Consider the following 15778-nt stretch of genomic DNA (forward strand, 5'->3'; position numbering starts at 1 on the left):
AACGGAATCTGGGGGGGGTGGCGTAGGGTAGCAGCATCTCGGCCTGCCTGCGTGTAGCACTCTTCCTTAAAGCGCCCCATCTTATGCACTGGCTGCTGGGGAGCACTGCTCGACAACGGGCTCTCCTGTCTGCAGTGGTGCAGGGCTGATGGATGGGCTCGCCCCTGGAGGATGGTGTCAGCCCATGGGCAGTTGGGCCCATCCTCAGCCACTGCCTTTTTTTTTTTAATTATTTTTTATTAGTGAAACACCATGAGGTACAGTTGTAGACTTCCAAATTTTTGTGCTTGGGTTTCGATTATACAGTGATCAAGTACCCATCCCCCCACCAGTGCCCATTCTCCACCACCAATGATCCCAGTATCCCTCCCACCCTCCGTCCCCCCAACCTCCCCATCCCTCCCTGCCTCTGTGGCAGGGCATTCCCCTTTGTTCTCGCTCTCCTTTTGGGTGCTGTGGTTTACAAAAGAGGAATTGAATGGCAATCATGTTCGGTCTACTTTCGGCATGCTTCTTCCATCCTGGGCAGATCTTCCCAATAGCCACTGCCTTTTTATTTATTTATTTTGCTTTTTGGGTCACACCTGGCGATGCACAGGGGTTACTCCTGGCTCTGCACTCAGGAGTTACTCCTGGCGGTGCTCAGGGGACCATATGGGATGCTGGGAATTGAACCCGGGTCGGCTGCGTGCAAGACAAACGCCCTACCCACTGTGCTCTCTCTCCAGCCCTGCCACTGCCTTTTTAAAACTCTTTTAAGTCCCCAGGTTCCCAAGGAATATACCAAACTGCAAGTTGAGCACCAACCCCCCTGGACTGAGATTGACCGGAAAAGGCCCAGAGGGGTCTCTGGTAATCCTTCTGCAGTCTCGAGTCATAAAAAGAAGCAGAAGCTTCTTCTGGAGGGGCAGTGGGGCGAGAGGAGTCAGGTCTGTCTCCCCCCAAAATCTCCTCAGCTATTCCATCCTCTATATCCCGATCAGTGAGGGGCGACCCTGAAACGGCTGCCTGCCTAGTACCAGGAGAGACACACTCTCTCTCCTCCTAGAAGTGTGCCTTTAAGGCTGCCCCTGCCACATACAAACCTGGCGGGGGCCCCTTGCCTGTCCTTTCGGCCCGTTCTGCAACAAGCTTTTCTACCTGGTCCCAGGTCTCCCACGAGGAGAGGTCCTCAGTAGTAACCCAAGGAGCCACGTCAAGAATAGCGCTCCAGATCTTAGATGCCCTATCAGAAAATGCCAGCCCCTGGCTTTTTAGCAGATCAAGCTTTCAGACCTAGGTGAGGCAACTTCTGAATGGAGCTGCCAATGATATTTAGTGGGGTTGAGACAGTCAGGAGGGCTGGAGCGATAGCACAGCGGTTAGGGCGTTTGCCTTGCACCCGGCCGACCTGGGTTCGATTCCCATCATCCCATATGGTCCCCTGAGCACCGCCAGGGGTAATTCCTGAGTGCAGAGCCAGGAGTAACCCCTGTGCATTGCCGGGTGTGACCCAAAAAGAGAAAAAAAAAAGAATCAGGAGAGATGATGGTTTTGCTAAGGATCACCGAGGCAGAGGAAAGATACTGAGGTAGAAAAAACACAGCAAGAATGAGGCAAGACACCAAAAAGAGAAAAGGGTAGATGCTAGGCACCCCATGGGCGGGGGGAGAAGCAAAAACAAAAGTGGGACCTGATGGAAACAGTCCTGTCTCAAGGAGGACTCTTCTGATCGTTCACCTGTCAAGGAGCTCATTCCCCTACCTGAATTACCAGCCGGGTATCTCCGATGCAGTCGCCTATTTTACTGCATGGATTCGAGGCGACGGGGGGGGGGGGGGGTCACACCTTGCTCCAGTGATGTCTACGCTGTTCACGTCCACACTGTCCCTGTTTGGGCGCCAGCTGTCGGGGTCCTGGCCAGTCGACCCCGGCACACTGGAGTACGATCCCCCTGGTTGCTGGACTTACTCCCTATAGGAGAGGGAGTGGGAAGGGGAGAAGCCTCTGCCCTGGCCCTCCGCACACAATGGATTCCCACTGCCACTGAGAAAGAACCACGCGGGGGGGAAAGCTGGTGGTGGTCAAGCAGCAATCCGTTCATTAGCGCTCACATAGGGGGTTTTATACATCCATTTCAGGGGGCAATCCACGTGTATCACCTTTACCTGGTCAGGCTTAGTACAGATGTTAGTTAATGGTTTTACATCTCCCACTCTCAGGGCCAGGTGTATCAGCTCAGGCAGATGGGAACTATTACATCCCTCATCCTCATCCTCAACCAGAGTTGCCTACATGTGTGGAGTGTTGGAGCAAGCCCCTGGGCCCCTGTAAACAGGGCCGGCTCTTGCTTTCAGGGGCAGGGGATTTAGTCAAAGTCTCAGGCCAGCTAATGAGAGAGACCCCAACACTGTGCAGGCCTACCTATACAGAATTACCATGGCTGGAATAGTCCAGAAGGAGGGAGGGGGGCGGGCATTGGGAAAGGAAGCAACACCAGGATGGAGAAGCAGGTGACACACAGGAACACAGGCTCCTCAAGACTGCCCACTGGGGCTGGAGCGATAGTCCAGCGGGTAGGGCGTTTGCCTTGCACGCAGCCGGCCCGGGTTCCATTCCCAGCATCCCATATGATTCCCTGAGCACCGCCAGGAGTAATTCCTGAGTGCGGAGCCTGGAGTAAACCCTGAGCTTCGCCAGGTGTGACCCCCCCCCAAAAAAAAGACTGCCCCATAGGTCGGTGCCAGTCAATTCCCTGTTTGTCTGGGGGTGTCAGGGGTCATCCCTGGCAGGCTCGTGCTGAGGATTGAACCTGGGTTGGCTGCGTGCAAGGCAAACACCCTCTTGTGCCGTGTTCTTGGTCTGGCCCAATTTCCTCCTCTAGGTGTCCTTTGGCTTTGGGTCACAGCCAGATGTGCTCAGGGGCCATTTCAAACCCTGTGTTTGAGCCTGGGGCACTGCAGGTGAAACCCGTGTGCCACTTCTGCACCCTCTCCCCTACATGCTTTGAATCAAGACAGACCTGAACATTTTTGTAGAGAACCGGAAGCTACAAATCAAGCACTGGCGGGTTTTGAAAGTGACAGGGCAAGGAGCCAAGAAGGAAGAACTCTCCCAGCCTGTTTCAAGTGCTCCCCAGACCCAGCACACTGGGGGTTTCCAGGAACAAGGGGGAGCCCCCCCTAACCCCGCTCCCTGCCTGGGCACTGGGTGAGGCACAGCCTGCGGCGTCCTCCGCACCCTCTCGTGTCTCCCTCGAAGCGCCCAGCATCCGCCCCCACGGGCCTCAGGTGAGGACGGATCATGTCCCCGTCACAGCTGGGCAGGCTCAGGGTCAGGTGGTTAATCTGGGTTCCTGCCACGCCCGGGTTTCCAGGGCGCACGGTGCCCCGAAGACTAGCGTGTAGGACATTTCCCCTCTTCCCTGGTGTTTTGCAAGAAAGTGAGAAATCCGCGAAGCTTTTCTTCTGCTTGTGGGCTCGGGCTCGCCCCCAGACACGGCTGGAGAGGTGAGAGCAGGAGCAACCGCAGTGTCTACGTGTGCACGTGTGTGTGTGTGTTTGTGTGTGCCTGTGGGTGCCACGTCTGTGCGCACGCGCAGTTGTCTCTGTGTGCACACGTGTGCCTGCGTGTCTTTGTGCACGTTCGAGCTCATGGGTGCCGTGTCTGCGTGTCAGTGTTTCCATGCATGTCTGTGTGTGCGCATCGTATGCACGCGTCGTATTTGCCCGTGTACACGTGTGCATGCACCGTGTCCACGCCGTGTGTGCATGGGTCGGCGCATGTGCTGCCGCCCCGCACTTCTGCACAGGCTGCCTGTGCCGGCTGGCACCAGCAGAGAGACTGACAGTCCGGCAGGAGCAGGACCCTGGCCGCCGTGTCCCCTGCCACCATGTCCTCATTTCCGGTGCCAAGCATTTCTCCCAAAGCAGGCCATCTCGGCTCTGAGGGTCCCCCAGGGCCCCCTTTGAAGGAGTTTGGAGGGCAGAGACCCTACTGCAGCCTCCACACTCCCACCCTGCTCCATGACCTCTGCCAGCCACTTTGGGGTCTCCAGGAATGGCCGGGCCTGGGACCGCCGAAAGGCCTGCTTCCTCATGTCACGGCTCTGCCTCTGGCTCCCTGGCCCTGTCCTACCCTCATGGGAGAGACGCCGAGTGTCCCCCTGGGCCCGCTCAGTGTCCAGCAGTCGGTCCCCTTCTCCAGCTCTGCCTGGGTCCTCGGTGGCTACTGTGAGTGGCCCCTGGGGTCGTTGCTGAACTTCAGCGGAACCCAGGACACCACCCCCCCTCCCCCCGCCCTGCCCTGGGCCTTCCTCCTTCCTTTCCCCAGATACTGTCCCGGGGGCCACTGGGCAGTGTGGACACAGCAAATCACCCACTTGTCCCCGTGTCAGGCAGGCTCCATTTCGCAGCCTCCTGGAAAGCCCCCCAGGTATCCCTCCCAGAGGTACACACAGCTCCCAACCAAGCCGACACCCGTGGCCACTGCCCACTGCTTTATTGGCTCCGTGCTGCCCCGTCACACACCGTGGCTTGGGATCGCCAAGACCAAGAGGCGAGCAGGGCTGTCCCTCCCAGGACAGGGGTGAGTCCTGGGCACCCCTGGGCAGCACGCGGGGACCCTGGCCTCCCAGCTGGGCTACCCATAGCCCCCAGCTTCCAGCTCATTGTCTCTAGGTCTGGGAGGGGCGAGGTGCAGCCCCCGGGCTGGGTCTGACTGCATCCATGGCAGGGACGGTCCACATCGGGGTGAGGACAGGGGCGAGGACAGGCCCTTTCACCCTGCAGAGCCAGCCAGACGTCCTGCTGGGCTGCGGCCCGAGCTGGGGATGCCCCACAAAGGGGCATGGTGTGCCGCAAACGCAGCCACTGGGTCCGATCGATCGATCAATCGGAGGCCGTGCGCGGCTCAGAGCTTGGCCCGGGGATGGTCCTGCAGCAGCGCGCGCATGTCCAGCAGCGCCTGCTCCAGCTGCTGCGCCAGGCGGCTGGCGCTGGTCTCGGCGCAGCTGTTGTAGGCCGACACGGAGAAGTTGACGTGGGTCTCCCGGGGGTTGTAACAGACGCCGTAACCGTCTGGGACCACGGGCCCGAAGAACATGACGCAGTCCGTCTTGGAAGGGACCTGGGGACCGTGCAGACACGGGCTCTCGTCCCCGGCACGGTGGGCGCCCACCGCCTCCCCCCGGCGGCCGAGCCCGATGCCCCCGCGGCTGATATCCCAGGGGCCACAGCCGGCACCGCAGAGGGCTGACTCCTGGCTTTGTGCTCTGGGGATCGCTCCTGGCGGTGCTCAGGGGAGCATATGGGGTGCCGGGGATTGAACCCAGGGTGGCTGCAAACGAGGCCAGCGCCCTCACCACTGTCCTGTCGCTCTGGCCCCTCTCCAGGGGGCTTTAAGATGCCTCTTCCTGACCCCCCAGCACTCCCCCCAACCCAAAACTGTCCCGGTTCAGTTGCGGGAGGATCCCGGGGTGCAGGCCAGGGGCCCGTCTGCCGTGTGGGGCCTCAGCTGATGCTGTCGTGTCTGAATGGAACCGGTTCCCCCCAGTGCAGTTCTGGCTCCCTGGGGGCGCCCTGAGCTGCGGCAAGGGCCCACTTGGCTCACCCGGCTCTAGCGGCTGGGGCAGGGGCATGTGTGAGCCCCCCCCGCACCCCCCTGCCACGGAGGCTGCCCTGCGTCCTGCCCTGCCCCCGCCACCTGGCCTGCGAGGCCCGGGCAGCGCACCTGGCTGGTGGAGAGGTTGAAGTGCATGGCGATGGCGTAGGACGTGTCCATGAAGAGGTCCGGCAGGCTCACCAGGTCCTCCACGGCCTGCAGCTTCAGGCCCAGCAGGTGGCGGTCGAAGGCCTCTCCGCGGATGGCCTGGGGGCGGGAGTGAGTGTCAGGGGTGGCAGCTGGGAAGGGGGGTGTCCCGGGTGGCCTGCACTTCCTGTGGTGCCCGTGGTGCAGACACCCCCGCCCCTCCGTGTCCAAGCAGGAAAACCCCGTGGACAGGGATGGGGACCCCGACCCAGGAGAGGGCACAGGGCTGATGAAGAGTGCGGCCTGGAGCCAAACTGGACAGTTGCCAGGGCTGGAGCGATAGCACAGCGGGTAGGGCATTTGCCTCGCACACGGCCGACCCAGGTTCGATTCCCAGCATCCCATAGGGTTTCCTGAGCACTACCAGGAGTAACTCCTGAGTGCAGAGCCAGGAGTAACCCCTGAGTGTCGCCAGGTGTGACCCAAAAAATGCCAAAAAAAAAAAGTTCTCATATTGGACAGTTGCCAAGGCCCCGCAGCGGGGGGGGGGTGGGGGCGTGTGGAGAACTACATGGGCACCCAGGCTGGCACCCTGACATCCTGGGCCCCTGATGGAGGCTCATGTGCCACTGCCCCTGCCAGGGGAATATGGCACCGGTCAGGCCAAGTGGTCAGGATGCCTGGTGAGGGGCTGGGGGCGGGGCGCTGCTCACCCGGTCTGTGTAGGCGCGGTGAGCCTGCACCGCCTTCCGCAGGAGTTCCACCTTCTGCGGCTCCTGGTGGCAGAGCAGAGGGGTTGGGCTCTGTCCCGGCCCCCCACGGGACCGCGGCTAAGCTGGCCTCTCTCTGGTGAACACTGTGGTCACGGCGGGTCCCGGAGGTGCCACCCCGCACACGTCTCCCTCTTCTCTCTGGCTGCCGGGGACTCGCACCTCCGAACGTGGCTCCATTGTCTGGGACCCCCTCCCCCCCACACCCTGCACCTGGCAGTCCAGGCCCTGTCCCTTTGTGCCCTCCCTGGGCTGTGAGCGGGTGGGGTGAGTGGAAGGGACAGGCCGAGCCCGCGGGCCACTCACCGTCACGCTGGTGTCATCCATGGCCTGGACGAAGGCCAGCGAGTCCATGGAGGCCGAGCGGATGGTGTCGGTGCGGCCCAGGTGGAACATGCGCAGGGATGCGCTCTCGTAGGTGGCGCAGGCGTGCCCGTAGATCCTGCGTGGGAGGGGGGCTTGAACCTGAGGGACCCCGCCTCCTCCCGCCCCCAGGGCCCCGCGGGGCGCACACCTGTAGTAGGCCAGCTGCAGCGCCATCTGGATGAAGGAGTCGGGGCTCAGGTTCTGGGACTTGGGGAAATCTTTGCCGAAGTGGGGGAAGACCAGCATGGTGATGTCCAGGTCCTGGATCATGCTGGGGGCACAGGGGTGGGGGTCAGCCCCAAAGCTGCCGGCACCAAGACAGACCCCGGAAGGAGCTGCCTGGCCAGGGTCCCACACCGGGGCCCCATGCCCCTGTCGCCAGGCCCCATCTCCCCCACATACTGCGCCCCTCATGTCCCACGCACCCTAAGCCCTGCGTCCTCCCACGGCCCCTGCCCCCATCCCCCATGCCCTTCACTCCCTGCGGCGCCCCCGCCAGGCCCCTTGCTTTCCCCACACCCTGCGTCCCCTCGCCCCATGCCCAGGCTCACATGCTGAGGTTCTGCTTTGCCTTCTCGATCTCGTTCTTGATCTCGGGGGTGATGTTGAAGCGCAGTTTCTTGGGCATAGGGAGGGGTACCATGGCTGACGGCCCCTGATCGGGCTTCTTCCTGCGGGGCGTGGGGGGACGGGGCGACGCGGGCTCAGGCTGATGGGGTCCAGGGCCGGAGCCCACTCCAGGGATTGGGGTGGGGACCCCCAACGCTGGAGGGCGCCGGCCTGGTCAGCCCCGGGCAGCATCCTCTCGAGACAAGCACCTGCGCGGGCAGGGGCGTGGCCAGAGATGGGGCGTGGCCATGCTCGGGGCATGGCCAAAGTGGGGCGGGACCAGGATTGGGGCGGGCTCAAAGGCAGGGGCGTGGCCAGGGCTGGGGGCGGGGTCGAAGGCAGGGGCGGGGCCGAGAGCGGGGTGGGCGGAGCGGGACCCACGCTAGTGGCGTGGCTGTGCCCGCAGAGGTGGGGCCCCAACCCCAGACCCCACGTCCTTGTCAAGCATCCCCCCCCACCCCCCAGCGGCCCTGTCTTCAGCAGTACACGCACGTGAACTCCATGACGTGGTCCACGAGGGAGATGATGGGGGGGCCCTCGGCGGCTGCGTGCTCGTAGACCAGCCCGCAGGAGCCGTCCTCGGCCACGATGAACTGTCGGGGCAGGGGGTCCCCGGGGCCGGGGCTCCGCGTCAGCGCCGCGTGTCTGGCCCAGCACGCAGCACTGGGCGCTCGGAGCCACCCTCCCGCCACCCCCCACCGAGGTGCACGGCCCCGGGGCGGGGTGGGGGGTGGTGGTGGTGGTGGCCGGAGCCGGACATCCGTCCGTGGGGGGGGGGAGCGGGCAGCGGCTTCCCGGAGGTAATGACGGGCCTGCCCGCTAATTACAGCCGCCCACCGGGGGCTGCTGCCGCGGCTTCGCACGCGGCGGCTGCGTCTCACCTGCAGCGTCTTGTCGAACCAGCGGTTGCCGCTGTTGAGCTGCCCGCCGCCCCCGTGCAGCATCTGCCCGGCCACGTGGCTGCGGTAGGCGGCGTCCGAGACGCGGGGCATGGGCGCGTCCAGGCACACGGTGAAGATGCTCTGCTGGATGCAGCGCACCGAGTCCCGGTTCACCTTATCTGGGGGCGCAGCGGGCGTCAGACCGTCAGCAGCACCCCTGCCCGCTCTGGGGGTGCGGGCGAGAACCCCAGGGCAGGGGATGGGGGGGAGGAGGGGCGGCGCACCTTTGATGAGGATGTTGTAGGCGCTGGCCCAGGAGTTGCGGTGGTTGGACGTGAGGATGCCCACGGGCTCCTTGTTGGCCTGCAGGGAGGAGTTCCAGATCTTCTCCAGCTGCACGAAGAGCTGCTGGGCCGTTAGAGGGGTTCCGTCGCTGTGGTACACATCCAGTTGGAAAAACTGAGGGGCCGAGGAGAATGCGCCAGGGTCAAGGCAGCGCCCGGGATCCTCCCCAGTGCCCAGAGCACTGAGCCGGGTAGACCCCTGAGCACTGGGGAGGGGGTGGAGGTGGGGGTCACGGGCCAGGCCTGGAGGGGGGCCCAGGAGGAGAGGCGCGGGCACCCACTTGGTAGTTGTGCACCACGGTGATGTGAGTGGGCGGCTTCTTGGCACGGCCGAAGTTCACCACGGAGTCCTGCTTGGGGCCCGGCACGCGGCAGGACGACAGGATCTGGTAGTACTGATTCATGCACAGGGGCTTGCCCCCCAGGTATTCCACCGGCAGAGTCTCGCTGCGGGCCAGAGGGCTGGTGAGTGGGGCCAGGGGGACCCTTCCTCTATGGGAGCGGGGAGTGGACACAGCACCCCGACAGGTCCCCCTCGGGCCTCCAGGGCCCCCTCCCGGGTGGGGGCATGCCACCACCCGGAGATCTGGGGCCTAGAGAGAGGGGACAAGGGGTCAGGGGGTACCCACCCCGCCACCCGCCAAGCACCGCCAGGGGTCATGCCCGGAGCTCCTGGTGTGACGCCAAAGGAACAGTCAGTGAGAACAGCAGTGTGGGGTGACCCAGCCCCCCAGCCCCAGCAGAGGACACCAGGAAGTGCCCACAGCTGGGGGTGGGGCAGGGCCAGGATGTGGGGGGAGTTGGTTGGGGGAGGGGGCACTCACTTGTCAATCATGAACTTGAAATCCAGAACCCCCTCAATGATTTTGGCAGCAAACCTGAGGGTGCAATGAGAGAAGAGGGGCCTGATGGGAGCTGGGGGCAGGGGAGGGCTGGCCCCCCCAGCAGCCTGCCACCCCCAGGTGCCACCAACTCTCTCACCTGGGTGGTCTAAGGGGCGGGTGAGCCCGACCTAGACCTGGAGCCTCGAAGGAACCCCCCCGCCCCGCCCACTCTCAGGGCCCCGGGCCTGGGGTCTCTCCTGCATGGGTACGGGGCTTCCCTTAACCATCCCACATGACGCCAGGAGGGCACCAGGGCCCCCCAGATTCCTCAAGAGAAGCAGGTGGCGGCGGCAGCGTGGCCTGGGCAGGAAAGCCGGACTCTGGGTATTTATTTATATCCCTAGTTCGACTGGAACAGAGGCCAGGGCAAGGGCCAAATGTGGAAAAGGGAAGTGTGTACAGAGATCGCCTGAGGCCAGAGGGCAGCTGGGAGCGGCCGGCAGGGAGGGGGCGAGTCCTGGGGGGGGGGGGGGGTTGCCGCCGCTTGGCTGCTGGGGAGACTGAGCCGCCCCCCCAGACAGGGCCAGCCCAGCAGTTCTTGGTCAGCCTCAGTTTTCCCGCCTGCCCCTTGCTGAGGCGGGCTCTGGGGGCAGTGGGGGGGGGGGTCCCGCCTCTCCTGGGGGCACTCACCACAGCTGTCCCTGCAGGTCCACGAAGTCCTGCTTGGGCAGCAGCAGGCCGGGGTTGGAGTAGATGACCACGGGCTGGCGGTACTGGAGGTAGGCCGTCTGCAGCCACCAGTCGGACAGCTGTGGGAGAGCCAAGCCGTGGTGAGGGGCTGCCAGACCCCCTCGCCCCCCGCAGACCACCCTCCCACACTGGGTCGCGGGCGCCTGGCCGCTCACCTTCCCAGGTTATCGCTTGCCCTTGGAAATGGGCCCATGAACATTATGAGAAGGAAGAGGGCAAGGCAAGGAGGTGAGAGGAGAAAGGAGTGGAAGGTCAGAGCATTGACGTGTGTGGCCTGGGGCTTGGTGGCCAGAGTGGACAGAGGGGCTGGAGAGAGGGGAAGGACGGGGGAGGGGTGTCCCGGGAGGAGGGGTGGAGAGCTGGGGACCCCAGCCTCAGGCCTCAGTGGAGCTGGTGACCCCACAGGGTGTGGGTACCCCAGAGGTCGAGCAGGGAGTGAGGGGTACAGGACATGGTGTCCGGCAGCGCTGCTGGCCTAGGTGGGCACACATGGGCACGGAGCAGGCGGCTCGGCCGCACCTCTCTCCTGGGGGTCTCCCTACGCCCCACGTCTGTCCCCGGGGGCCCTGGCTGGGGGTGAGGGGGGGTACTCTCAGGCCCCAGGGCGCAGATGGTCATGGGGACCTCGGGGGCCTCATCTGTGTGTCCAGAAGGGACAGACCACGCTCTCCCTGGAGATAGCTGGGCGGCCCCGCACCCCGGGGACCCTTCCTGCGTGTGGGCACTGCCCTGAGAACCTGCCGGGAGTGAGGCAGCCCCTGAGAGGCCTCAGGCAGAAGTCGGGGCTCCTTGTGCTTAGGAGCGTGGGGGGCTGCTTGTCTGCAGGGTCTCTGAGCACCTCACGGGCCACCCCCAGGCCGGCGTGAACGCCAAGTCCCCCTTGACTCAGAACCCAGGTTTATTTATTATTTTTATTTATTTATTTACTTATTTTGCTTTTTGGGTCACACCTGGCATTGCACAGGGGTTATTCCTGGCTCTTGCACTCAGGAATTACTCCTGGCAGTGCTCGGGGGACTCTATGGGATGTTGGGACTTGAACCCGGGTCGGCCGCGTGCAAGGCAAACGCCCTCCCCGCTGTGCTATCGCTCCAGCCCCCTGGGTTTATTTCGTGTTTGTTGGGGGCCCACATTCGGCAGTGTTCAGGGCTGACTCCTGGCTCTGTGCTCAGGGATCACTCCTGGCAGCGTGGGGTACCGTATCGGGTGCTGGAGAAGAGACCCGGGCTGGCCGCGTGCAAGGCCAGTGCGTTCAGCCCTGTTCTACCTCTCCAGGCCCCGGTTCAATCCTGGGTTCGATCCCCGGGGTGGCCTGTTTCCCACACTCTGCCCCTTCCTCACTCACCCTATCACCTCAGAGTGACTCTGCAGCCCCTTAGGTCAGGGCTGCCCCCCAACTTCCTTACATCCAACCCGGATTCGATCCCCAGCATCCCATGAGGTTCCCGGAGCGACAGTACAGACAGTACAGACGGGAGGGTGCTTGGCTTGCACAAGGACCGTCTGGGTTAGATCCCTGCCAGCCCTTAAGGCCCCCCCAGGCACCGCCGGGAGTAAGCCCTGAGCACACCCAGAGGAGGCTGCGTTCTGCCTGATGTGTCCCAAAACAAACAAAAAAAACAGCACAGAACAGCAACAAAAACAGAACGAGCAGAAAGGCCTGGCGAGCTCAGGTCAATCCTGCTCTGTGAAAGCCCCTAGGCTTGGTCCTCCTGATCCAGAACAGAAAACAATACAATAAAACAAGGCGCTGGCGAGAGGATCTACGGTGAAGGCGCCTGCCTTGCACAAGGTCGACCTAGGTTGGACCAACAGAGCCAGGAGTTCGCCTTGAGCACCATTAGGTGAGCACCACACAGCTGACCTAGGTTCAATCCTGGGTTCGATCCCCGGCATCCCGTATGGGTCCCCGAGCACCGCCAGGAGTCATTCCTGAGTGCAGAGCCAGGAGGAATCCCTGAGCACGGCTGGGTGTGGCATCAAACCAAACCAACCCAAACCAAGCAAAGCAAAAAGTAAAGCCAAAAAAAAAAAAACCCTCAAGGAGGGGCTGGAGCTACAGCACAGCGGGGAGGGCATTTGCCTTACACGCGGCCAACCCAGGTTCGATCCCCAGCATCCCATAGGGTCCCCTGAGCACCGCCAGGGGTAATTCCTGAGTGCAGAGCCAGGAGGAACCCCTGTGCATTGCCAGGTATGACCCAAAAAGCCAAAAAAAAAAAAAAAACCCACGAGTTTTCAGATGCTGGAGGCCAAAGGGATGCCGGTGTGGAAGGAAAAGCTATCCCCTGGGGTGTGCGGGCAATTATAGCAGGACACCAGGGCCCCGTGCGGGCACCTCCTGCCTCCACCGTGTGCCCGCAGCCCGCCCTCCCGTCTCCTCGGGGTTGGCGTTAGGCGAGTGCCCGGAAACTGCAGGCACGTCGTGGCGGGTGCCGCACGGGAGACGTCAGCGGGCTCCACTCGATTTCTCGCGGCTGCTGCTGGCAGCTCCGCACGGGCACTTCCTGCCCACAGAGGCTCTCCCCACCCGCCCGGGGCGGCCCCAGGGGTGTCAGGAGGCTGTGGAGGCCTCGCTGCTGTCCTCGCCATTCCCCTGCCGGGGCCGCTGAGCTGTTGCCCTGAGGCCTGGAACATTCCAGATGGGGCCTCAAGGGGCCCGCATCAGACCCGAGGGTCTCTGCTGCCCCCTCCAGGGGAGCCAGATTCCCCTTCCCTCCCCCCTTTGGCAGACCCAGCCCCTCCGGGGCCCCTGGGCCCACTCACCCAGTTCTCTGACTTCTTGGCGCGGCGCTCCAGTCCCCTCTGTAGCCGCTCCCCGACGCCCCCCGAGGTCTGGAACTCCTCCACCAGCTGCTTGGTCTGGGCCCACTCCTCGTGGCTCACGATGGGCCGCAGGGCCTTGAGGTAGTGGTCCAGGGTCTGGCGCAGCGGGGGCACGGGCAGGCGGGGCAGGGCATCCTGGTGAGCCTGGAAGCGGCTGGGGGTCTTCATGAGGGAGGAGGGCTTGAGGAGGCCCGGGGGCCTCACCTGCAGGCAGCACAGCACCTTGTTCATGGTCTGGGTGTCACTTGGCCGGGCCCTGCCACCAGCCCGGGCACTTATGTGCCCATCCCTGAGCTGGGAGCCGGCCTCTTGGGTGGTGCCCGCCAGGCCTTCCAGCCCTCTAGCGGGAGGTGTGTCTGTCTCCGGGGAGGGCTGGGGGCGGGCTGGGGCCCCCTGCTGACCTGGGCAGCGCGTATGGGGATGGGGGGGGCGGACGGTACCTGGGTGGGCGGGCACCTCTCACCTGTCTGGCCTTTCTCACTCAGGGCCCCGGTGAGGCCCCAGCTCCGCCCCCCCAACCCAGCCCAGCTCCCCACCCCTCCCGCCTGGCCCGGTTGAGAAATGGAAAGGGAAGCGGAGACAAATCAGAGGAGCAGGGACATTGGTGGGGAGGGCTCTGCCGGCTGCTGGTGGCGGTCAGAGGCGGGACTACAGCCCGAGGGGGGGTTCGAGGAGGCCCCGGGGGCAGAGGGCGGGCAAGGAGGGGAGGCAGCGAGCCCTACCTGCTCCTTCTGCCTGTCCTCCGTCTCTGAGCCCTGTCTGTCTGTCTGTCTGCCTCGGGCTGGGGCGCTAAAAGCCTAACTGTGCTACCCAGGGCTGAGCGGAGCCCAGTAAGAGACCACCACTCGCCTGGGCTGCAAAGAAAAGACAAGAGGTTCAGTGGGCTGGTTCAGTGGCTGGTCAGCGGGGCCTGTGCGGACCCCGTGGCCGGGAGCCGAGTCGGGGGAGGCAGAGTAGCTCCCCCACAAACCACCCCCTCCCCTGCCCCCAGCCTCCAGGGGAACCCGGGGGTGGGAAGCCACCTAGGAAACCCTCCTGGCTTCCCAGCAGGGCCCGGTGCCAGGGAAGTGGGCCAAGAGTGATGAAGAAAATGTAACTGTGGTGTTTGACGAGGAAGGATCCTGGAGGTCAGAGGCCGCCAGCAGGAGCCAGGCTGGGGGGGGGGGGTTACATCACTGGAAAGGGGGGGGCAGAAGTGAACCCTCCCACCTCCCACCCCCCCTGGAGGAATCTGGTGATGTGTGCTCAGGGCCCTCCTCCCGCCTGTACCCAGACCCCTGGAGCCGAGGTCCATTCAGCCCCACACCCAGGGCTTTGGGGAGTGGACACGCATGAACCCAGGGCCAAGGGCGCTGCAGAGGGCCCAGGTTGGGTCTGAGTCCTGGTCCAGGAGACTGGTTGGCTCCCGGCCTATCTCTGCAGTGGGCCGGTGATCAGACCACCTGGCGGGTTCCTGGAGGGGCGCCCGCAAGGCGTGTGGGACAGAGACGAGAGCCTGAGTGTCCGCGGGCGGGGCCCAGGCGGACCCGAGGGTGCCTGGATGAGCCTTGGGACCAGCGGATGGAGCCCTCGGCCCTCCGGGCCCGCTGCTCTCCGGTCTCCACCTGCCTCTTGGCTCCCTCGCACACGCAAGGGGAGATGCGAGCAGAGATATATGCTCGAGCAAGCAGGGAAAGATCCAGATCAGAAGCTGATACCTGTAGCTGCAGGCTGCCCTGTGGAGTCGCGTCCAGATGGGCCGGGGCCGCTGGGGTCAGTTCTGTAACTTTCTCAGCAGCCCTAGCTCCGTGCCTCCACCCGGGTTTCCCAGCTAACCCCTCTCCCCAGCCTCCCCGGCTCCCACCAGGCCTGTGTGCTAAGCCCTAGGAGGCCAGCGCTCGGCGAGGAGCTGGCCAAGGAACTTGGGCTGGACGGTCAGCTCCCGCTGAGCGGCGGCATAACTGTGAGTCAGAGGCAGCGGGACACTGCTGCCCTCTCCCCTTCTTGGCTGGGACCCTGCCCGCAGCCAGGGCCTCCGTGTCCCTTCCAAAGAGCTGGACTTGAGAGGCACTGGTCCCGGGTCCCATCCTGCCCCTGACCTTGAGCCTCTCTGTCTCCGTCTCTGCAAAACTGGCAGGTGGGGTGCGGCGCGGGGGAGCCCACCCACAGAACCCACCTCCGCAGCTGGCGGCCTCGGCACCTCCTCGCCCCGGTTTCCCCCTCTTAGGGACAGCGGCGTGGCCCGCGCGCACTGTCGGCCCCGGTCCACGTCGTGTGTACTCACCACGGTCCTGGCCGCGAAGGCCAACATTTTCGGGCCTGCCCTCGGACGGCCGGTCCACTCCACCCCGCCCCCTGCGCGGGGCAAAGTCCTCAACGCTGCTGCTGTCGTTGTTGAGTCCTGGCCAGAGCCTCCGGGGAGGTCACCAAGTCACGGCCGCCAGCAGAGAGTGACCTGGCGACCACCCGGCCAGCCCGCCGCGGCCAGGCGGCCCCAGAGGAGGTGGACTATAGGGGCGGGGCCTCCCGCTAGCGGCCAGCCCGGGAGGATAGCCCGGGGCGCGGGGCGGGGCCAGGGCTGAATGTGGGCGGGGCCGCCTCTTCGGGGGCGTGTCCAAGGGGCGGGGCCGAGGCTGCAATTCGCTGATGGGAGATCCCCCCTCTAGGAGTGGTGCCCCGGAAGAGAATCCGGGCGGAGGCCG

The 15778-nt window shown here is 64.3% G+C and overlaps 1 protein-coding gene across 3 annotated transcripts; it reads right to left on the reverse strand.

The window, feature by feature from the left end:
* Positions 1-4478: 4478 nt before the first annotated feature.
* CRAT (carnitine O-acetyltransferase) lies at positions 4479-15617 on the reverse strand. 3 transcript variants are annotated; one of them, XM_056108895.1, is made up of 14 exons: positions 15361-15617; positions 13038-13301; positions 10212-10330; positions 9522-9575; positions 8979-9144; positions 8638-8812; positions 8354-8532; positions 7965-8065; positions 7415-7534; positions 7012-7134; positions 6804-6939; positions 6441-6503; positions 5710-5847; positions 4479-5106 (listed from the first exon to the last, which is right to left on the reverse strand). In XM_056108895.1, exons 1-14 carry the CDS (start codon positions 15385-15387, stop codon positions 4891-4893), a joined length of 1881 nt encoding a protein of 626 aa, XP_055964870.1. In that variant the 5' UTR covers positions 15388-15617; the 3' UTR covers positions 4479-4890. The 3 variants fall into 3 exon arrangements, with proteins under 3 accessions (XP_055964870.1, XP_055964872.1, XP_055964871.1); XM_056108897.1 differs by lacking the exon at positions 15361-15617 and adding an exon at positions 15253-15346; XM_056108896.1 differs by lacking the exon at positions 15361-15617 and adding an exon at positions 13820-13946.
* Between the last annotated feature and the right edge of the window lie 161 nt (positions 15618-15778).

Source organism: Sorex fumeus, unplaced genomic scaffold, assembly GCF_029834395.1.
Source record: "Sorex fumeus unplaced genomic scaffold, SorFum_2.1 ptg000233l, whole genome shotgun sequence".
In the NCBI taxonomy this organism is placed as follows: domain Eukaryota; kingdom Metazoa; phylum Chordata; class Mammalia; order Eulipotyphla; family Soricidae; genus Sorex; species Sorex fumeus.

What these genes read in the sequence shown, in the direction of transcription:
- CRAT (XM_056108895.1), bottom strand. Translation starts at nt 15,387, where the DNA reads ATGTTGGCCTTCGCGGCCAGGACCGTG. An exon ending in CCTTCGCGGCCAGGACCGTG is followed by an intron (nt 13,302 to 15,360) that starts GTGAGTACACAC and finishes TGCTGCCTGCAG; the next exon opens with GTGAGGCCCCCGGGCCTCCT. An exon ending in CCGTGGTGCACAACTACCAA is followed by an intron (nt 8,813 to 8,978) that starts GTGGGTGCCCGC and finishes TCGGCCCCTCAG; the next exon opens with TTTTTCCAACTGGATGTGTA.